Raw genomic sequence first — 24,068 nt, 5'->3', positions numbered from 1 at the left:
TCTAGTTAACCTCAAAGCCCATATGTTTTCCACTGTATTCTACCTCCTCTGAGAAAGGACAGCTTAATTCTCAGCTCCTGGAATCAGACACATTAAGTTATCCTTTCTCAAGAGAAAGAACAGTGACAGGTATCTTAGAAAGCCAAGAGGAACATGAATCTTCCCTGGCTGTGACTGACTGCTGTGTGTGTATGTATATGTGTGGGGAGGTGAATATTGTATATACATTCATAAGGAGATCATATTCATAGCTTATCCATAAGGCTGTGAGGAATAAATGGGATATATATATGAAATCACTTATTACTATGATATGTACATGTTAAATGGTCATGAATTAATTTATTCATTTGTTCAGCAAACATTTCTCTGAGTATCTACCATATTCCCAGCACAAACTATGTGCTAGGAATACAAAGATAAATAATGTAAGCTCTCTGTGCCTTAGCAAATTTACAGTCTAGTAGGGAGATAGAAAAATGATTAAATGATTATAATAAAATATTAACTATATGTAGCAATGAAAGAAAACCCAGATCAGTTACTGCATGAGCCTCCACATCATGCCATTGCTCCAGCCAGTGGGAGAAGGTGTCTTACAAGAGGTACTATGCGAGCTGAGGTTTGAGGAATGCATAGGAATTTGCCAGATTCAAGATAGATCAGGAGAAAGATGGGGAGAACAGAGCAGGGTATCCCTGGTGCAGAAAGGAAAGGTATTCACACACAAATAGATAAACACGGAAAGATGTCTTTTTAAGTAAATATATGTATTTCAGTAGTATTCAAGGATGGTAGAATAGTGAGAGAAAAAGACTGAAATCACTAGCGGTGACATCATAGGAATCCTTGGATGTCATGCACTTAAGACTGGGGGAGGAGGGATGATGTTTGAAGGGTTCTGCTAAGAGGAATGACAGCAACAGTTCCTATTTTAGAAAAATCCTTCTCTGGTGGATTTATGGAGAAAGGAATAGAGGCAAGGAGACCAGTACAGAGATCCAGTAGTGACAATGGGGATAATGAGAAAGAGAGAGACAGGTTCCAAAAAATATTAAAACAAGACTTGGAAACAAAGATAATTTGTATATGTGAGCAATGGGGACATGCAGAACGTGCCAAGCTCCATGATAGAAGATGGAAGAAGGGCAGGAGTGAACTATTGAGTTCAGCTTTGAACCTGCTATATTTGAGGAAACTATGGGACTTCTCTGTGGATACCTCCATTAGACTGTTAAGTATATAGGTCTGGAACTGGAGAAAAAGAACTGAGTAGGAAATGGAGATTTGTAAGTCAGAAACCTGTGTATGAATGGATATTGGAACGATGGGTGTAGATGAGCTCTTCCAGGGATAGATTGTAAAGAAAGGAAAGAGAACCAAGCCATTGTTCAAATTCGTGGCATACACAGTAACCCCTCTCCCCTGCCATCCCTCTTTGAGGTCTGTCTTTGGAGGGAAATTTTATAACTATCTCTACTATTTCCTCACCATCTAGGTTTATTCAGTTGTACAAATAAGTTAATAACATTTATAAATTTAGATTAAAATATATTAATACATTGATTGGGTGCAGTGGCTCATATCTGTAATCCCAGCACTTTGGGAGGCTGAGGCAGGAGGAGGGCTTGAGGCCAGGAGTTTGAGACCAGCTTGGACAACATAGTGAGATCCCATCTCTACAAAATTTTAAAAATTAGCCTGGCATAGTGGCATAAGCCTGTAGTCCCAGCTACTTGGGAGGCTGAGGCAGGAGGATTGTTTAAGCCCAAGAGATTGAGGCTGCAGTGAGCTGTGACTGCACCACAGCACTTCAGCCTGGGCAATAGAGTGAGACCTTGTCTTAAAAAAAAGAATATATTAATATATTACAGTGTAACACAGTAAGCATGCAAATGATGAACAATTTATTTCTCTGCTTCTGAGAAAATGTCCTATGAAAAAGTTGTAAAAGTACTTAGTTTAAAAGCATCTTTAAGAATAGCAGTGTTATTCACAATAGTAAAAAGGTGAAAACAACTGAAACCCATCATGAGATGAATGGAGAAACACAATGTGGCATATACACACAATGAACTTATTCAGCCTTGGAAAGGAATAACTTACATGCTACAACATGGATGAATCTTGAAGATATTGTGCTAAGTGAAGTCAACCAGGCACAAAAGGACAAATACAGGTTGAGCATCCCTAATTCGAAAATCTGAAATCCTCCAAAATCTGTTAAGTGGAAAATTCCACACCTGACTTCGTGTGATAAGTCACAGTCAGAACTTTGTTTCTTGCATAAGATTATTTAAAATACTTTATAAAATTACCTTCAGGCTATGTGTGTAAGGTGTGTATGAAACATAATTGAATTTCGTGTTTAAATTTGAGTCCCAGCCCCAAGATATCTCATTATGACATAGGCAAATATTCCAAAAAACAAGAAAAAAAATCCCAAATTTGAAATACTCCTGGTCCCAAGCATTTTGCATAAGGAATAATCAACCTGGATTGGAGGATTCCACTTGTATGAGGTACCTACAATAGTCAAATTCATATAGACAGAAAGTAGAATAAAAGTTACCAGGGTTTGTGGGGGAGGGGGAATGAGGAGTTCGTGTTTAATGAGTAGAGTTTCAGTTTGAAATGATGAGAAAGTTTGGAGATGAATAGTGGTGATGGTTACACAACAGTGTGAATGTACTAATGTTACTGAATTGTACACTAAAATATGGTTTAAATTGTCAATTTGTTATGTATTTTTTACCACAGTTTTTAAAAAGAAGGGGAAAAAAGACCTTAGAGAACATCAACTGCAAACTGATCTTTTTTTTTTTTTTAGACAGAGTTTTGATCTGTTGCCCAGGTTGGAGTGCAGTGGCACAATCTGGGCCCACTGCAACCTCTGCCTCCCAGGATCAAGCAATTCTCCTGCTTCAGCCTCCCAAGTAGCTGGGATTACAGGCATGCACCACCACACCCCATTCATTTTTTTTTTTTTTTGTATTTAGTAGAAACGGGGTTTCACCATGTTGGTCAGGCTGGTCTCGAACTCCTGACCTCAGGTGATCCACCCACCTCTGCCTCCCAATGTGCTGGGATTACAGGCGTGAGCCACCGCCACCTGGCCCGATCTTTTTCTAAACTAAAAAACTGAACCCCAAGATTGTTTTAGTGGGTTATTCACAGCCACACACCTGTTAATGAGAGAATCCAGCCAGATTTTTTATCTGTAAGAACTAAGCCACAGGGATAAAATGGTTCCAGCATTCCCTTGGCTGTCCTCATTGCCTCCTTTCTCTCTCTCCCCCATTATAAATTCCCTCCTTTTGGTGAAAAATTACATGCTTTATTCAAAAGCTGTGAAAATGTTCTGATTTATTCCCACCTCCTTTTAACACTGAAGCTCATCTCTTTAAACAGAATTTCTTTCTGGAATCATGCCAGCAATGCCCCAAGCCCGCACTTTAGCCAGAGACTGATAGAGTAGTGCTCCAGATGTACATTCTACACCAGATCACACAGGATCATATAGAAGATTCAGAATGAACGCAGCTTCAGAAATAAATTAGGTCAAACAACTTGATTGCTTTAACTGTAAAAGCAATGCAATTTATCTTAATAGGAGATTTCTATTTAGCTGCACAAGTTTTAACTTTTATGCAACATTGAAAAGATAAAGGTTGATCTTTGGGCTTGGGAACATTGGTTGAATGAAGCTCCCTTGGATAAGATTTTTCAATCTTAATTAATCTCTCTTTTTCTCTCTGCACCACATGCTCCACCCCCACCCCACTCCCCCCCACTCCCCCGCCCCGCTGCCACCTGCCTCACCTGCTTCCTCTGTACTTACTAGACATTCAAACACAACTGGAAAAATGGGACGATGTTAAGTTTCATGGAGATCGAAATACCAAGGGACATCCAACGGCAGAGAGAAAATCATCCTCATCTAGAACTGGATCAAAAGAGCTCTTATGGTAAGGTATTTTAATACCAGAAAATGGCCATTTATGTATCAACTTTATGAGTGGCACTGAAATAGCCAATGAGTTAAGTCAATCCAAATACTTGGCATCACATGTAACCCCTATATAACAATACCAATTATGGTGGCTTCTGCCAACTCGAATTATTTCATTTCAACTGTCAAAAATCAATGCAACTCAGTCAATAAGCATTTTGAGAGATTCGTAATTCAACATTGTTAATAATGTTCTGAATGTGTAACTGTGCTGATTAGTAAAAATAGGTGTATATGTGTATATACCTGAGAATATTCAATATATTAAATAATAGTTAAATTTTTGCAGCTATACAGGTACCTTTTTTGGTTTGCTCAATCATTCACTATCAGATAATCAAGTAATTAAGAATAATGCATGAATGCTTATGAGAAAATCTGGCCACCTGAATTGTACCATATTTTTGAAGCTTCCTAAAGGGCAGTGTCCAGCTTCCGTCTCCTACTGCCCTCCCACATCTCCACTTATCATGACATTTCAAATTCTACATAAAGATAAAATCTCTCCTGAGACACTTTTTGGGAAGTTTCTTCCCCCACCAAAAAAAAAAAAAAAAAAAACCATAATTTTTTTATGAAACAGAATTTTCTGTAACAAAAATAGTACTGCATTTATTTACTTTTTGCCCATAATCGAACTGAATTTTTAATCGAAGATAATAACACCTAGCACATTGTAGCCTCTTACATTCTGAAAGTGGCCATAATAATAGAAATACATGAAACTTATCTCTATCGTCAGAATTTTGATGAGAGCTTTGACATCATGGCTTTCAATGATCCAAATTACCTAGTTTCTTGGCTGGATTTATAGCTTAATTTGTTTCTAATGTACATTTAATTTCCTTAATGCATCCTTTATAGGTCCTCAGAACACAGATCTCAACCAGAACTGAGTGGTGGAAAAAGCGCCCTGAACTCTGAGTCGGCTTCAGAATTGGAGTTAGTGGCTCCAACTCAGGTAACAAAACTGATTAGTCAATGAACACATCTTTCCCTATATATAGCATATAGCATAAATGTTTTATTTTCATTTTGTACAAAAAGTTTGAAGTATTTTTTGTACATTGCGTTTCATGTGCTGTTTCATTCAGTAGCTATCTCAATGCTTAAAATAGCTGAAATATAGGTGTGTGTGTGTATATATATGTATATCTACACATTTGACTGGAAAATGTGTTAATGAATTCACTGTGTACTTAGCACTTTTTCCTTGTTCTACTATTTACTGTTCTATTATTTTGTAATACAAAATCTGTTCTACTCTATTATTAGCACTATTTACATAACAGAACTCGATGGAGAGGAAATTGCGTCTTGAGTGTTCATTCACATCTATGCCCTGTGGAATATACTACACATTGGTACCCTGACTGTCACATTAAAATAAATGTCATGCTGAGAAGTATATTATTATAGTATTAGGAGTCATGATGATGATAATAAGAGCTACTATTTATGAGTGCTACTAAGTATTAGGGACTTTACATATGTTTTTTAAGTGTTATATATAATACTCAAATAATCCTGCGAATTATTATTAACCTCACTTTAAAGATACTCTTTAGTCTCAGTGACGTCAAACACATTTTCCTGGGACGCTCAGCTAAATCATTGGTGGAAGAAGGGTGTGAACCAGGTCTGTCTGTCCATTACTTGAACCTTAAGTCCAGTTTAACTAGCTGTTTTATAACTAGTTATCTCCTATGATTAAGACCATATCTCCTATGGTTCTAAGAAGGCCAAAGTCAGTCTCAACCTTTTCATTCCCTTGAACACTTTTAAAGGCCTTGATCTAAAACCACAAAGATATCATACGTTGTTTGCATCCAAATTCATGCATTCTACAATCTAGTTGAGATGAGACTCAGTGTTTAAGGAAAATAAGTGTAATGAAATGAGCAAGAGAAATTTTCTTGAGCTTACTAGATGTTGAAACCAAGAGAAAATATACTATCTGAGGTGAAATAAACAGATAATTATAATAATAGCAGATATTATTGAGTGCTATAAGGACTTCTTACATATTAGCTCATTTTTTTCTGTTAAATAACACAATCAGGTATGTCCAATTTTATAGACAGTGAAACTAAGTTACAGTGAGCTGAAGAAACTTGTCTGTGGACCCACAACTAGTAAGTGGCAGAGAGAGGTAGGACACAGACTGAGAGGAAATCTTCAGCAAATAGAAGGCCTCTGGAAACTTTTCTAAGCCACCAGCAGTGCCCCCTACAAACACCTGACCCTCCACAAGAGAGGACGATTACTGCTCCCAGATCTTAGCTGGGAAACAAGTCCACTAACTTCCTGAACAAATAGCCCTGCAAACCTCAATGAATTGTAAATGTAGCATGAAAATGTAGTTTTTTCCTTGGTGCTCACTCTAAATGTATTTTTAAAAGGAAATTTATAGCACTTACTATATCAGAAAAATATTTCATGATAAGTACAGTAGAGATTTAGGCTCAGCTAAAGTGATTGGTACTGTTTCATAAACTGGAATTCTTGGAACAATTTAATGTAGCAATAAAACATTTGTTTCTAAAGTGGGTGAGACTCGGCACAGGTAGGCTGTTCTACAAGGAGCTGAGGTGGAAGATCAGCTGGTGTCCCTGGTTGCCATAGAGACCCAGGATGCATTTATCTTATTCCAGTGACTGCAACTCTCCTGCTGGTTGTCTGATTTCATCCCACCAAACTGTCCTTCCTCTTACCCATCAGTACACCTTACTTCAAACAAAGACAAAGTACTTTAGAAAATTTTCTGTATTGTCTCCAAAACATAGTTTAAAATGCACCTGAGAGTTTTCTATCTGGACAAATCTTAATGAATCCTTTTAGAGAGTTATCAATTATTTGTAAATAATTTACTTTTATTTGTTTTTTTAAAAGCATTGCATGTTTACTTATGCATATTTGACTAAACTAAGGAAATTCATAATCTCCTAGTTTTAATTTCAGCCTATGGTTAAATTAGGAAAATTTCATGAATTTGGGACTTCATAGATCTGAAACACCAAGTCACTCAAACAGCAAGAGAATAACCTGATCAATCTACTTGTAATAAAAGACAAAAATATGTTAAAAGAAAAATCTGGCTGAGCACAGTGGCTCACACCTGTAATCCCAACACTTTGGTAGGCCGAGGCAGTAGATCACTTGACCCCAGGAGTTTGAGATCAGCCTGGGATACATAGCAAAACCGTGTCTCTACAAAAAACACAAAAATTAGCCAGGCACGATAGCACAAGCCTGTAGCCCAGCTCCTTAAGAGGCTGAGGTAGAAGGATGACCGTGCCTGGGAGGTAGAGGCTACAGTGAGCTAAGATTGAGCCACTGCACTCCAGCGTGGGAGACAGAGCAACACCTGTCTCAAAAAAAGAAAGAAAAGAAAAACCTTAGCCAAATTAAACTTAACAGAGTTACTGAGCAAAGAACAATTCACGAATCAGGCAGCCTCCTAAGCCAGAGTAGGCTCAGAAAGACTCCAGTGGGGAGTCCTACGGGGAGGAAGATTTACAGAAAGTAAAAGGAAAGTGATGTCTAGAAAACTGAAGTGAGGAACAGAAACAGCCGTATTGGTTACAGCTTGGCATTTGCCTTATTTGAACACGATTTGAACAACTGCCCGCTTTGATCAGTCAAAACTGTGTGATTGGCACAGGAGCAGGTTACAGTTTGTTTACATCTCCATTTAGGTTATGGTTCACTATGTAAAGAGAAATCTTTAGGCTGAACTTAAAATATGTAAGAAGTTGTTTTAACAATATATTGTTAGAAGCATAAATAAATATTTCATCTTTTAATCTGTGAACCATTTATATAGATAAAATCATGAAGGTGGTATAAAAATTCACCTTAAAAGTATAACTCAGATGGGGACAGGTGTGGTGGCTCACGCATGTAATCCCAGCATTTTGGGAGGCCAAGGTGGGTGGATTACTTAAGGTCAGGAGTTCGAAAGCAGCCTGGGTAACATGGTGAAACCCCATCTCTGCTAAAAATACAAAAATTAGCCAGGACTGGTGGCGCATGCCTGTATCACAGCTACGCAGGAGGCTGAGGCATGAAAATTGCTTGAACCTGGGAGGCAGAGGTTGCAGTGAGCCAAGGTTGTGCCACTGCATTCCAGTCTGGGTGACAGAGTGAGACTCAGCCAAAAAAAAAAAAAAAAAAAAAGTATAACTCAAATGGTTCACAGGAAAAGAAGGAGATGTTTTCTTCTCTCTCAAGCCAACATAAATTATATAAGGCAGTGACCCAACAGGTGAAGACCTACTTACAAAATTCCTTTAAAAATTGCATTTCAGAATCACAAAGAAAATGGAAGCTCACAATGTGAAGAACTAATGTTTTCAAATTTTCTTTATAAGGGAGGAAAAGGAAAAACATAGTCTAACCTCTTTCAAATAGTGTTTTGAATGCTATAGGGATAAAAGGAACTTTCTTTCCACCTCTGGAAGTTTTGAGAATTTGAGTCTACAAACCAAACTGATTACCAGGAGGAAAGGCATGCAAACGGATTGATGTGGAAGCATGCGGAGAGTCACACAAAGTATGAAACTCAGGGAAGGGCCAGATGATTGGAGCCTAAATATCCTCTTCATAGAGGAGAGGGAAGTAGGGAATGATGGTACTCTTAGAGGAAAAGTAAATGATTTTTAGGGGAAATGAAGGGGCCTGAAGAACAGACAATAGCCTCGTAACTGTAATAGGTTCATCACCCGATGCAAGTCAGTTAGCCAAGACACCAAGTTGCAACAGAGAAAGACGTTTGATCACAGTGTCACCCGACAAGGAGATGGGAGGAAACCTCAAATTCATCTCCCCGAGGAGTTTGGGGCTAGGGTTTTTAAGGGTCTTGGAGTGGGCGGAAGTGTGGCGATCACTAACTGTTTGAAGAGTGCAGAGTGAAGCTATAGGACAGAGAGATGAAGAAGCTGTGTTCTCATGCTGATCCCATTCATCTGTGGGGGTCTTCAAACTGGTTGCTGGAATTCAGGGTCTGAAAAACATCTTAATGATCCTTAAACAAAAGCCTTATGATTTGAATGTCAGAGATCCTGTCTGTAGGAACAATGAGTATATAAATTGTCAGTATCTACTGCTATGTGACTATTAGCCACAAGGAAGTGGGACAAAGCGCAGCCTTATTAATACTTAATTATCACCATATTTCTGTCCAGAACCTGGCATGCAATTCTTGTCAACCCTGTGAGGGCAGTTTCAGCCTGGTAAAGTTCATCTGAGTCCCCTTCGATCAGCTAAAACTCCATGATTGGCACAACAGTAGGTTACAGTCTGTTTACACTTCTATTTAGGTTATAGCTCACTATGTACAGAGAAATCTTTAGGCTGAACTTAAAATATGTAAGAAGTTGATTTATATAGATATCTATATATAACAAAAGCCATATTGGGAAGGCTGATCTTTACCATGTGTTATAATCCGTATTTCATTCTCAATCCTAAACCAGCAAGTCTGGGCACACTGCTAAATTGCAGAAAAGTTTCAGGATCTTTAACTGAGTTGGTGTGGTGTCAACTCTAAGTGTTCTTTCCTGGGAGTTAATCTTTTCTAAGGAGATTGCATTTCTTCTGGGAACTTCAGAGAAAGTCCCTACCTGTGCTTCAGGGGAGGCAGAGGGGTGAAAGACAAAGGAATGGGAGAAGGTCAGAGACACCTTGGTTCTGAGGCTGCCTCTTTAGTTCAAAGTACCCAGCACATCCAAGTGCCATGTTTTGGGGTACCATTTTTCTGAGCCCCAACAATACACTAATCAGAGTGACTGGAGGTGATAATAAATTATATAATCTCTGTGTTTTTAAGAATAAGTTTTCTTGACACTTACCCAAACTGTGTAATGAATATTCCCTGGAGTTAATTGTTTTTAAAAGTCATATAGCCCGAAAAATTAGAAAACACTTGAAGAATTAAGAAAAACACAGAAAGTAATATAAAATTACCTTTCTCCACAAATAGGTTAAGATAGTGATTAGTGAGGCAAAAGAAAAATAATTCGGCTTCTGCTGGAGACTGATAGTTCAAGCCTTTTTGGATTTGGACACTTGGAAGGGGAGCTCCAAGACAGGCTTTTGCAGACCTCAGTTAGATTTTACTGGGATGTGCAGCAGCCAGCTCTCCAAGTGCCAAGTCACAATTTTGTAACTCACTGATTTTGCTGACTTTGGCACAGCAAATGCTTCCATTCACATAGTCTTAATTCCAAACCAGAACAATTTAAATGTTGGCAATATCCTGAGGGGACCAAAGCCCTTGGTCCCCTAAAGGTTCTCTGAAAAACCACTGACATGAGGCAGATTGATTAATAGGAGAAAAGGCATACAAATGTTCTTAACGTGTACACACAGGAGCCCTCGGAACGAAGACCCAACCCCCCAGTGAGGTACAGAAGCTTGTATAGCATCTCGAGGTTGCAGAGAGAATATGGGCTCAGAGCATGGGCAAAAACAGGTTTCGGTTGCAGGACAGGTTATGGGAGGGAGAAAGGAAGAGGCTTGGCTAGCAAAGGGGGCCTTATCATATAGATGAAGCCTCTGGCAGGTAGGAGTCTCAGAGAGAATAGCTGGTAAACGTTTCCTTTCAGTCCTTTAAAGGTGTCAGACTCTCAGTTAATCTTTCCTAGATCTGGGCAAAGGAAGTGCTGGTTGCATTAATACAGATTCTCTACAGATCTACAGATGCAAATTTCCCCAACAAAAGACAGCATTGCAGGACCACTTCAGATTATGTCAAAGAAATATATTTTGGAGTAAAACATTTTTATTTCCTTCAATCCCAAACCAGAGAAATTTAAACCTTAAGTGCAGGTATGTTTTCTAAATTTCTAAAGGAGTAATGTAAAAGGAAATGCATGTTAGTAGCTGTTATTTATCACATACCTACTTCCTATGTGTAATATGAGATTATATTTTTATATATTATTTGAAATTCTTACAATAACTTTGGGAGTTAATATAATCCCCATTTCACAGAAGACAAATACATCTTAGAGAGCAAAATTTTCCCCAGGTGACACAGCTAAAGAGGAAAGGATCCAGGATTCAAATCAACCCATTAGCTCCTAAAGCCTTTGTTATTGGGCTGGGTGCAGTGACTCATGCCTGTAATCCTAGCACTTTGGGAGGCCGAGGCAGGCAGATCCTTGAGCTCTGAAGTTCAAGACTAGCCTGGGCAACATAGTGAAACCCCCATCTCTAAAAAAAAAAAAAAAAAGAGAGAATAAATAAATAAATAATAAAGCATTTGTTCTTAACTACAGACCACCTCCTTTCAGCCACATCATGCTTATCCACCAGAGATAATTCACAATTTCTCTTCTCACTGCAAACTCTGATTATTACTTACTTTTACAGGGTTGATATGATTAAGTAATTTTAAAGAATGTGTATCACTTTATTCCAGAATCTTTGTAAAACAAATTAGGATTGTCATCGGATTTCAGGCCATACACAATTTTGTGCCTTCCTCTTCCAAAATGATTCTCAAGCCCTTACTTTTAGAAGTATTGATGGCTTCCGTTTCATTCCATTTCAGTTCAACGAATGTGTTTGAATGTCTACTCTCCGCAAGGCAAGGAAAACGTTGGAAAGACCAATTAGACTAAAGTTGAAATCTTTGTGTCTAACAGAAACAATTAGATACACTATCAATATTAATAATTTTGCTTGCTGGAATACAGTACAGGAGCCACTTCAACATGGCCTTTTCCCTCCAGGCCACACACAGTGAGTGATTAATGAGGAGGGAATGAAACAAAGATGGAAGTCAGGGAGAAAGAAAGACAGGCAGGCAGGCAAGAAATCTGAAAGAGCACTTCCAGCACAGTAGGAAATCTGTGCACAGTACATTCTCAAATATTTGTGGAAGTGGAGAAATAAGGGATCCTAACAAAAAAGGAAAACAACTAATCAAATTTAACAATGTGGAAGTAGCAGCTGAAGTCAATTAAAGGCAGGAAAAAAAAAAAAAAAAAAAAAAAACCCCAAAATTTTATTCTGGATCATTTTTAAAACTAGCTTCAATAATAGTTTTTAGTTTTGCCCGATAATAGACTGTTCACAAATCAGCACTTATTTGCCTCGATGTTCTTCAACATAGAATTTGGTAGTTGAAGGGAGATGGGGACTATATGCTGCCATGCCTTGTACAAAGCTCTAGGAATTGGCTCCTTTACATACAAGGGACAGTTTTTGTGTGTATTTTCTTTTCTTTCTTTTTTTTTTTTTTTTTTTTGAGACAGAGTCTTGCTCTGTCGCCCAGGCTGGAGTGCAGTGGCGCGATCTCGACTCACTGCAACATCTGCCTCCCAGGTTCAAGCAATTCTCCTGCCTCAGCCTCCTGAGTAGCTGGGATTACAGGTGCCAGCCACCACGCCTGACTGATTTTTTGTGTTTTTAGTAGAGACGGGGTTTCGCGATGTTGCCCCAGGTTGATTTCAAACTCCCGAGCTCGGGCAATCCACCCCCCTCGGCCTCCCAAAGTGCTGGGATTACAGGCGTGAGCCACCGCGCCCGGCCGTGTGTACTTTCAATGACAAATGTTTGTTGACTGTTTAAGAAAAAAAAAATCCTGTGTATTTCAATGAGGAAAGTGTTTAAATGATCTATTCTAGTATAAGACTCCAACTAGTCTCCACCAACCACTAAACAAAAGTACTCTAAAAGTCACACCTGATAGGCACTAACCAGAAAGATAATAATGAAAGCAAAGTTGTATTAAGCACGTACTATGTCCTATGTATGGCGTATTTACATGAATTGTTATAATCAGTCCTTCCAGAGACTCAACATGTGAACGTACACTTCGCAGATGAAAATAGTTTAAGTAATTTGTCCAAGGTCACCAGGTAGCAGTAAATGGTAAACCAGGATTTGGCCTCAGGCAATCGGACTCCAGCATATGCTTTTAATGACCATGTTATTCTGTCACTCAAGGTCTGCTAGTTGTTATATTTTTCTTTTCTACAGTTAAACAGATTCCTTTTTCTCCTCCAGCAACAATATAAAGGCAATTGTATGAGAAGCTATTAACAACGGTCATTGTGGTTAGCCAATAGAGTTTTGCTAGAACAACCACAGCCACAAATACAGTAATTCTCAAATTATAATTTTGATCACAATCATAATTTTGAATAAAGAAAATAAAATACAACATTCCTTTTAAAAATCTGTTAAATTCTTTCTTCTCTCTCTTTACCTAGTGCTTATCATTCAGAACAATCAACAGTTAGGGGAACTTAATGCTTTCTTCTTTGGAGAGTGCAATATCCTACAATCCAATTAAGTTAAACCAATTAAAATGCCATTTGTAAACCCAAGGTGTTTCCAGGAGCTTGCTATAGCTGTGGAGCATTTTTCAAAATCATGCAAAGGAGAAAAGAAATGCCTACATTAGAGTACATTTGTGAACTCCAGTACATTTGTGAACTATAGCTAGATCAGAGGTTCTCTGTGTAGTTCCCTAGCCTAGCACTATCAGTATCACCTGAGAACTTGTTAGAAATGCAGATTCTGGGCCTTACCTCAGACCTACTGAATCAGAGTCCCTGGGGGTGGGGCCTAGCAATCTGCATTTTAACAAGGCCTTCCAGTGATTCCAATGCCCACAAAGGTTTGGAAATCACTGTGCTGTCAAAACAACTGCAACTCAAATTTATGAGTATAATGTGTAGCGGTTTCGTTTACCATACCTTTATGTAAGTACTAAGCAATATAACCAGTTTATAAGCATTACTTTTATATATATATGTATATATCTCTTCCCACAGCTTTTGCCTGTGATGAAATTAAAAAAAAAAAAAAGTTTGCATTGAAAGGAAGGCTGATCTTTACCATATGTTATAATCTGTATTTCATTCTGAATCCTAAACCTGTATGTCTGAGCACACTGCTAAGTTGCAGAAAAGTTTCAGGATCTTTAACTGCATACTAATCACAATTTGAAAACTGCCTCTGTTTACCTTCAGTATTTACTGATCTTTGATGGCATTTATCTTATACTTCCTTGGGCAAAAGTAATGGTTTCAAAATGTGACATAGATAACACTCATCTTAACGATAATCTAAGGCCTTCCTAAAAATGTGGAAAATAACACTTCCCTAAACAGTAACTGTACTATGAAAATAAAATTTCATTTACACAGTAAGATTCTATTTGCACTTGTTGTTTTAAATGGTAAAGAGAATATGAACTGTAAGCCTAGAATTCGGAGAGATTTTTCTCTTCTTCCAGTGCCCTTTGCATCCTGTGATGTGCAGTGCAGCTGGTGCATGAAACACTGACAAAGGGAAGAAGCCAAGGACAGTAATGGAATCCTGTTAGGTCAGGCTTCACAGGAAAGTGAGGTTGTATCTTACTGGTGAGAAGTGCCTGCTAAGAAAAGGATTTGCCTTGGGACAAAAATATTAGTGCTTTCACTTTCCTCTACTGCCATTCATGGGTCATTCATGACATTATATAAATGCACAAAGTTTTTTCCTTTTTTACTAATTCATTTTTTACTGACAAATTACAATTTTATATATTTATCATGTAAAACATGATGTTTTGAAATATATGTATTTTGTAAAATGGCTCAGTTGAGCTAATTAACATATGCATTCACTCACATACTTATTTTTATAGTGAGAATACTTAAAATCTACTTTCTTACCAAGTTTCAAAAATATAATACACTGTTATTAATGATAGTTACCATAATGTGCCATAGATCTCTTGAACTTTTTCCTCCTATCTAACTGAAATTTTATATCCTTTGACCAACATCTCCCAAACCCCTCAACCTTCACCTCCAGCTCCTGGTAACCACCATTCTACTCTGCTTCTGTGAGTTCAAGTTTTTTCGATTCCACATGTAAGTGAGATCACATGGTACTTGTCTTTCTGTGCTTGGCATATTTCACTTAACACACTGTCCTCTAGGTTCATTCATGTTGTCACAAATGAGTTTTTCTTTCTTGTATGAGGCTAAATAGCATTCCATCATCTATATATATCACATTCTCCTTACCCTTCCTTCCATTGGTAGACAGACTGATTCTGTATCTTGGCTATTGTGAATAATGCTGCAATGAACACAGGAATTAAAATATTGTTTAGACATACTGATTTCATTTCCTTTGGATATTGTATTAGTCTGTTTTCCCGCTGCTGATAAAAACATACCTGAGACTGGGTAATTTACAAAAGGAAGAGGTTTAATGGACTTAGAGTTCCACGTGGCTGGGGAGGCCTCACAATCATGGTGAAAGGCAAGGAGGAGCAAGTCATATCTTACATGGATGGCAGCAGGCAAAGAAAGAGCTTGTGCAGGGAAACTCCCCCTTATAATACCATCAGATCCCATGAGACTTATTCACTATCATAAGAGCAGCATGGGAAAGACCTGCACCCATGATTCAATTACCTCCCACCAGGTCCCTCCCACAACACGTGGGAATTCAAGATGAGATTTGGGTGGGGACACAGCCAAACCATATCAGATATACACCCAGTAGTGGAATTGCTGGATCATGTGGTAGCTCTACTTTTAGTTTATTGAGGACCCTCATCCTGTTTTCCATAATGGTTACACTAATTTGTATTTCCACCAACAGTTTACAAGGGTTCTTTTCTCTCCACATCCTCTCCAACACTTACCTTTCATCTTTTCGATAACAGACATCCTAATAGGTGTGAGGTGGTATCTCACTGTGGTTTTAATTTGCATTTCCCTATGATTAGTAATGTTGAATATTTTGTTCATATATCTATTGGCCATTTGTATGTCTTCTTTTGAGAAATGTCCATTCAGGTCCTTTTCCCATTTTTAAATCAAGTTGTTTTCTTGCTATTGAGTTAAGTTCCTTATATATTTTAGATGTTAACCCCTTATCAGATGTATGGTTAGCAAATATTTTCTCCTATTCTGAGGGTTGTCTCTTTATCGTCTTGATTGTTTCCTTTGCTGTGTGGAAGTTTTTGAGTTTGATGTAATCCCTCTTGCCTATTTTGCTTTTGTTGCCTATGTTTTTAGTGTCATATTTTTAAAATTGTTTGCCCAGACCAGTGTCATGTAGCATTTCCCCAATGTTTTCTTCTAGTAGTTTCATACTTTCAGGTATTACATTTAAGTCTTCAATCCATTTTGAGTTGATTTTTGTATATAATGTGAGAAAAGGGTCTAATTTCGTTATTTTGCATGTAGATATCCAGTGTTCCAAGAACAATTTATTGAAGACACTATTCTTTCTCCATTGTGTATTCTTGGCACCTTTGTAGAAAACAATTAACTATAAATGCATGGGTTTATTTCTGAGCTCTCTATTCTGTTCCATTGGTCTATATGCCTGTTTTTATGCTGTTATCATGCCATTTTGATCACTATAGCTTTGTAATATATTTTGAAGGCAGGTAGTGTGATCCCTCCAATGTTGTTCTTTTTGCTCAAGATTGCTTTGGCTATTCAAGGTCTCTTGTGAGTCTGTACAAATTTTATGATTTTTTTTTATTATTTCTGTGGAAAACATCATGGGAATTTTGATAAGAATTGGGCTGAATCTATAGATTGCTTTAGGGAGTGTTTGGGACATGTAACCATATTAATTCTTTCAATTCATGATCATGGGATTTTTTCATTTATTTGCATTTTCTTCAGTTTCTCAGAAAGTTTATTTCTTACCATGTGTCCACACTTGAAATTTTTATTTGTTTATTTTATTAATGAAGGAACCAACAGGAAGACAATAGAGTTGGTTCCAAAAGCAAAACAATGAGGAACAGAGCTTTATATAGCCAGTTGGGAACTAAATGCCAAAATGAGCTTCCCTAGTTAGATACAAGATTGGCTAACTTTCTACGAGACAATAAGATATCACCGTTGGAGTTAACATCTCTACTAGGTTACACCATCCTAACGACTTCATCCTAAAAGGTTGTGAACTATCTTCCCCTTTATATTTGTTTATATTTGTTCATCGAATATATTGTGGCCCAAAAGTGTCAGATCAGGGTTGTAGTTGACTGAATGGTGGCCAGATACGGCAAAATACATGATTAAATTACAGGTCTTGGGAGAAGGAGGCTTTCCTGAACTATTTGGGTGGACCCTAAATGCAACCACATATACCTAATAAGAGTAAGGCAGGTGGAGTTTTGAGAGAGAAGAGGTGGCAACATGGAGTGACTCAGTCATAAGCCAAAGAATGCCTGAAGCCACTAGGAACTGGGAGAGGCATGGCGCAGATTCTCCCCCAGAGCCTTCAGAGGGAGTGTGGCCCTGCTAATGCCTTGATTTTGGAATTCTAATCTCCAGAACTTTGAGAGAATAAATTTCTGTCCTTTCAAGTCAACCAGTTTGTGGTAGTTTATATTTGTTACACCAGCCATAAGAAGCTAATACAAGGATCAAGAAGACTTAGAAAATTCTCTCACATGATATCAAGAAATCACACAACCTCAATTTGCCTCTTTCAAAGTTGGGCATACATTTTTCTATCACAAGTTCTTTTGCTTTTACAATGAGTATAAACTGGCTGCCACAACCCTGGAGTACAAGAAACGTCTTATTATTTTTATTTACTGATATTAAATCTGGCTCTAAGACCCTACTTGCCAGGATGATATGATAGTTGGCTTCACTTTTATGTTTCAGGTCACCCTCCCTGTGTCAGGTGTCTGGATTAGGAGGAGGTAGTAGGTTTCATTGGGCCTAGAGAAGGGAGGCTACTTGTTCATGGTGGCCCATGAGCCTGGCCCACCCAACAGTGAGGCGCTGATGCTCCTGCAAGCCCAGAGGTACCCCACCACCCTTCCCTCTTCTGACCACAGGCACCCCTGTAGGTGCCTCACCCCTGTGCTGCCTGCGGGCCTTGCGTTTTCCTAGGCAGCCCCCTCCGGCATTCAGCTGCCATTGCCCACTTCTAAAGCCCAGGCAGTAGGACCTTGCTAGCACAGACCTCTGCCACTCCAGATCCAGGACAAAAAACAAGACCCCTTTCAGTCTCCTATAACATCCTCCTTAGCCTCCTGGATTGAACAGAGAACTTTGACTGAGAACACCTTCTGGGGCTAAGGAGAGAAAATATCTTTAATTCATTCACGCATCTATTCGTTGACAGCGTATATTCAACAACTATTTATTGACTACTTATGGAGCACCTACTGCCTGCTAGGAGATACTGAGGATACAGAAGTATTCCCAACAAAGAGGAGGAAACGTAAATTAATGTTTTAATAAATAAATGTTCCACATTTATTAAAGCAAAGCACAGACTAACGCTGTTGTTTACGGTCATAATTACTTCATTATTGCTTGCAATCCACAGTATTCTTAGGGCTTCGTTGTTGACTCCTCACCCATGCAACGGCCCCCCAGGGGCAGCCTTTCTCTGTTTTCTGTCTTTCTGGCATGACTGGGTGAGCACAGCCTCCTGGGAGAAGCAGTGTAGAACAGTGGTTATGAGCATGGCCTTGAAGTACCAGCCCTGCCACTTACTAGCTGTATAACTTTGGGCAAGCGAATTAAGCTCTCTGTATCTCAACATCATCATCTTGAAAATGGAGTTGATAATACCTACCTCATGAAGTTGCCAAAAGAGCAAAATAAATTTTAATGTCTAAATTACTTAGAGCGGTGTCTGGTAGTACTATGGTGTCGCAGTAGAAGAGGGTGATCCCCTTCAGGACCAACAATGGTAGAGAAACGAATGAAGAGCAGCTGAGCTATATGGAGGGCAAGAGCTGTGTGAAGAGGAAAGTTTTGCTGTAGAACAGTGGTTTTCAAACCACGACTGCTTTTCAGAATTACCAGAGGCGCTTTTCAAACATCAAAGGCCCGGGCCCCACCCCCAGAGTTTCTTATTTAATTGGTTGGGGTGGGGCCCAGGCCTGTTCAAGTAATTCCCACGGAAAGCCAGGGTTGAGCATCACTGCTACAGAGCAATCTAACACACATACCAAGAAGTCACCCTCCCTACCCCACCTCCACTCTATAATAAAAGGGACCAGAGAAATTCATTTCAAGCCCCTCTCCTCCTATTCCCCAAGGCCTAGCTGTGTCTCAGTGCATGCCTCATCCTGCAGCCCTTAGGCGTATGTGGGCACTCATCCCTTGTCTGGCCCTGTGCTGGGCATGGGGAGTACAAAAGTAACCAAACAAGATTCTTATCCTTATGGATCCCCTGGTAGAGCACAGAGATTGACCAAAAAAACAAAAAAACAAAAATGGAAATTCTCCAAGGTAAATTGTTGAGTGAAAAAATGGAAGAGTTGGATGCCTTTTATGTTTCATATGTTTTTAAAACACATTACTGTACATATTACCGTACACATTATGTGTTTAAATGTTTATGTAACTGCAGAGAAAAAGGTCTAGTGGTCCACATCTTATTTTCCATGATTAATTTTTTTCAAAATAAGTATTCAATTTTTGTGAAATTAAAAATTAATAACATTTTTTAAATTACAGCGGACTCTTGGGGAAAGGTCTTCTGAAAATATTTGCATTTAGCTGAGTTAAGATGTGTATATATTACCTTGCCTATTAATTGTGGCAAAGCAGTTGGCCTTATCAGACATGATTTTATCTAAGTGATTCATTATTATTTAATAGCGAGAATATCCTAAGAAATGAGACATAAGACAGTGCCAACAGAGGGAAAGCAAAAGGAAGAGAATTCTGCATGAGGATCTGCTGTGTACACACGGAGAAAGGCCTGGAAGCCACACTTTCATTTCTGCAGCTTTTATGTTTTTAACCGGAGGCTGATCTTCCTCACAAGCTGAAAGCTTGAATATCAATTTCTAAAGCTAGACTTGTAATGGAGATTGCCCATCCTAGCTGCATATCAGAATCACTTGGAGAGGTTAACTAAAATATCAAGGCCTGGAATCGAGACCAATTAAAATAAGATCTTCGGGAGATGAGACCTGAGGAGTGGTTTTAATATGTCCAGGGCTGAGACCCACTGTTGGAAGAATCACGCATTCATGCTCACACACATTTTGACAGCATCTCAGTTTAGGCAACATCATACCAGCACAGTACTCCAAAAATGTCATCAATCACAGATAATTCTTGAACTCTAGGGAAGTGAAATGGGAAAAGGAAAAGTACCTGTATATTTCTATAATATCATGTGATTCTAATATTATAACACTATGTGTATGATTGATTTCAGGCTCGACTGACCAAAGAACATCGCTGGGGAAGCGCATTACTTTCTAGAAACCACTCCTTAGAAGAAGAGTTTGAAAGGGCAAAAGCAGCAGTGGAGGTAACTTTTCTTAAAATTAGTTTTTTCTGTTTCATGCTTCTGAGAGTGGCATTTGAAAAATCAAACTTCAGCAAGATAGAAATGAAATGGGTCTTACATTATAGACATGAAATAGCCATGATTATGATTGTCAGAATGAGATAATCATTTGGTACAGAATCTGGTATAATCAATGTACCAGAGAACATTTGATTTCCCACCAGGGATGAAAAATATATATTACCTCTTATGCCAATTCAGCGATAGATTAGCAATGACTGTCAGGAGTCCTGGGTCAAAAAGAACTCTAAGTCTAGTCTAGGTTCTATGTTGAACCAATGATATGGATTTGCTAGGTGTCTGTGAGGCCAAGGTTCATGCCTTATATTTTTATCTCTCTAGCATCTAGCACAATGTCTGAAACAGAAGATCTTGCTGCCCGTGTGATATATATGTTCCTAAGTAGGCGAGAAAAGGGCATGGCTGGAATATTCTAGTTAATGGATAGTCCATCTTGACTTGAGCAAATTTTATTATTAAGAATGTCCAAAAATTGTTGATAATTCAAATGAATACCTGATTGGAACATGGATTTCTGTATTTAGCCTTCTAATAAGAAAGAGAGAGAGAGAAAAGGGAAGAGGGAAGAAAGGAGGGAGAAAAGAAGAAAGGGAAGAAAAAAAAACCTAAATAAACAGAAAGCAACTTTTGCTGTTTTTTTAATGCATTTCCTTCCCGAGTAGACTCAAAAAGAGTGCATCACAGATGCTATCTCTGCTACTCATCAAAGCTTTGCTAGATTGCTATTTGAGTGTGGAGCTTTTCACTGAACTTACTTATGAACTTGTTGGAAACTCCATTTCTATTATGGATATGAAATCTTGAAAATTGAAAGCATTTCTGGAATATGGTTCATTTATGTGACTTGTCTTCCTAGAATTTGCATGAAAGGATTACACCAAAAGGTGGTCTTTCAGTACCTCTATACTTGAAGTGCAAAGAAATTATATTTGCAGTTTAATATTTAAAGGATTCTTTCAATTCTGGGAAAGACTTCCAGCCATAATTTCAGATTATTATTCAGAGAGCCAATAAGAGAACACTTTTATTTCACCATGATACCATCTACCCAAATTCCTTCTTTTAATTTTATTTTTTTAATTAAAAAAAAAAAGCTAATGAATATTTAGTGCTCTTGAATGTGATCAACTGATGTATTTGGTTGAGACCAGCTGAGTTCAATCAAATTGTTCAAATGCATGGAGCCTGTAGCTCAATTTACTTTAAATGTAGGTTTTCCAAAATTAAGAGCTAATTTAAATTTTATCTTTTGAACTCCTACTGTGTGTAGCACACTGAAATACCACTAAAACGATTATTTTAAACCCATGAAATCTTGGGTAAGTAAAAACATTTAAATATATCTGGTCTCATTTGTAATGAGAAAGATAATGAATTCACATTCAATCACATTCAAAAGACTTAATTACAAAGTAACAGGTCAACAAGGGAAGAATATCTATCTATCAAGATAGATATATTCACAAATCATTTAATCTTAGCTTTGGTAGAGACCTTAGAAGTCATTTATCCCCACCAGACACACAAACCAAAAAATTATTTTCTATTAAAACACTTCACAAATTATTACCCTGTTTCTATTTGAACACTTCCAATTAGGGGCAACTCACTTCTTTTCAAGAAAATCCATTTCCATTTAATTATCAAAAAGTTCTTTCTTTTATTATGCTGAAATTGGCCTACCAGCAACTTGCAGTTTTGCTTGGTCTTGGTTTTACCCTCTCTGGAGCAAGTCAGAATTAATCTTTTCTTTTCATGCTCATCTCACCCCAGCAAGCCACATCTCCTGGCTTCTCCTTGTCTGTACTGGGACCTGACTTGTTATCCCAACTTGTCACTAATATTATATAACTACCTACATCTCATTAACCAATCTAGGCCTCAGTTTCTATGCCTCTATAATCCTTTACAGTTACAAAATCCTAGGATGCTATAAGTTACTTCAAGTAGTTATTCATTCAGCAAACCATACTGGCTGCTTACATGTACTGGCTGCTGATCTAGGTTCTAAAGATAAGGAAATGATCCAGCATTACTTAGCAGTCTAACAATAGCATGATCCACAGGACCAATTTGGACAAACCACTTGTTCACTCTACTTTAGTTCCATAACACCTGTAAGTTGAGGGCTTGGATTCCCAATATACTAAAACCCAATGAGTTTATGTCTTCAAGTAAACAGAATGGTAAATTCAGAATTCCCAGCAAATCAGAAAACTATAAGCAGAGTTGCTTAACCAGAAGCCTGGTACTGGGGAGCTTCCCTAAGGAATGAAGGGAAATGGTGCCCACCAGAAGGTGTGAACAGGTGTGGAGAAAAAAGTGTGTGAATGTGTGGGGAAGGAGGAGATATAGTATTTACATTACTGATGGTAAATCATGCCTCCAAAACTTCACACATATGTAGATTATTTACTTCCAGACATTATTCTTACCCAGGGTATTATCTAAATTCATAGCAGAAGACATAATAATATGCCTCAGAAGAGACTTGGAAATATTTATGCCCATTGACCCAGCCACTTCATAGAATTTATCCTAGATAAGTAACATGAAAATTGCAATATTTTATCTGTAGAATTTCGTTAAACAGTGAAAATTTGGAAAAAGCCAAAGTATCCCATAACAGAGTTTAACTAAATTATATCATATCCTTATAGCAAAATACTATGTAACTATTAAAAATGTCTAGCGATAATTGAAATAGTAGTTTATATATGGAAAGTTTTACAGTGTAATCCCAACTTTGTAAAATGATAACAGCATAATAGGTAATATGTTAAAGAATGTACTATGTGCGAGGCACTAAATCAGGAGCATTACATGGCTTATGTCATTTAATCATCACAGCAGTGCTATGAAGAAAGTAAGATTACTATTCCACTTTTCAGAAAAGAAAACCTTGCAGACAGTTATGTGGCATTTTATAAGCAATTAAGATAGATTGAAAGTCAACTAACAAATTGCAAAACAAGTTTAGCAAGTTGCAGAGCAATGATTCTCACCCAGACTCCAGAGTTTGTATTCTGAACCACTGCATTGTATGAACATAGAGTTTGTCTTAGTCCATTTGAGCTGCTATAACAAAATAACCTGAGATATGGTAATTTATAAGTAGTAGAAATTTATTGCTCACAGTTCTGGAGGCTGAAAAGCTCAAGATCAAGTTGCCAACGGATTTGGTGTCTGCTGAGGGCCCGTTCCTCATAGATGGCACCTTCTTGCTGGGTCCTCTCTTAATACATCACCTTTGGAGTTAGGTTTCAACATATGAATTTGAGGGAACACATTCAGACCATAACAGATTCTGTGCCCAAATGTTAACAATAGTTATTCTTGGGTGGCTGGATTTGGAATGGTTTTTTTCTTCTCCTGTTGGCTTATTTGTATTTTCCAAATGTTCTTTCATAAAGATGTATTATGTTGATAATCAAGGGGAAAGTTGTAAGTTATAGACACTACAGTGGGATATAAGATTCTTAAAAGGACTAAAAGTGTCTTATTCTTTATTTCAAGACAAAGAATGGTGATGCAGATTGCCTTCATCAGAGGCAATTTTAAATACTAGTAAGCTCCAGATGAAAATCATGCCTGGAGCAAGTTGAATTTTTCCAAAATCTCTGCCTTATATTTTTATATCATCTGATTCCAATGTTCTTCCTATTTTACATTCTATTCCATTTTTTGTCATCATCCTGCCTCATGATCGGCACCTGGC

At 38.0% G+C, this 24,068-nt stretch overlaps 1 protein-coding gene across 12 annotated transcripts in view; it reads left to right on the top strand.

Annotated features, from left to right (window-relative positions):
* PEX5L (peroxisomal biogenesis factor 5 like) overlaps positions 1-24,068 on the top strand; it is a 243,910-nt gene that overhangs the window by 159,286 nt on the left and 60,556 nt on the right. For all 12 annotated transcript variants that reach the window (XM_054479447.2, XM_054479453.2, XM_054479450.2 and 9 more), the window contains 3 exons: positions 3,845-3,968; positions 4,877-4,973; positions 20,195-20,290. In XM_054479447.2, coding sequence (XP_054335422.1) covers positions 3,845-3,968; positions 4,877-4,973; positions 20,195-20,290 — 317 coding nt within the window. The remainder of the gene's footprint in view (positions 1-3,844; positions 3,969-4,876; positions 4,974-20,194; positions 20,291-24,068) is intronic.

The sequence above is a fragment of the Pongo pygmaeus genome, chromosome 2, assembly GCF_028885625.2.
Source record: "Pongo pygmaeus isolate AG05252 chromosome 2, NHGRI_mPonPyg2-v2.0_pri, whole genome shotgun sequence".
Lineage (NCBI taxonomy): Eukaryota > Metazoa > Chordata > Mammalia > Primates > Hominidae > Pongo > Pongo pygmaeus.
Note: the sequence above shows the minus strand (reverse complement) of the source record. Positions and strands in the feature narration are given on the sequence as shown.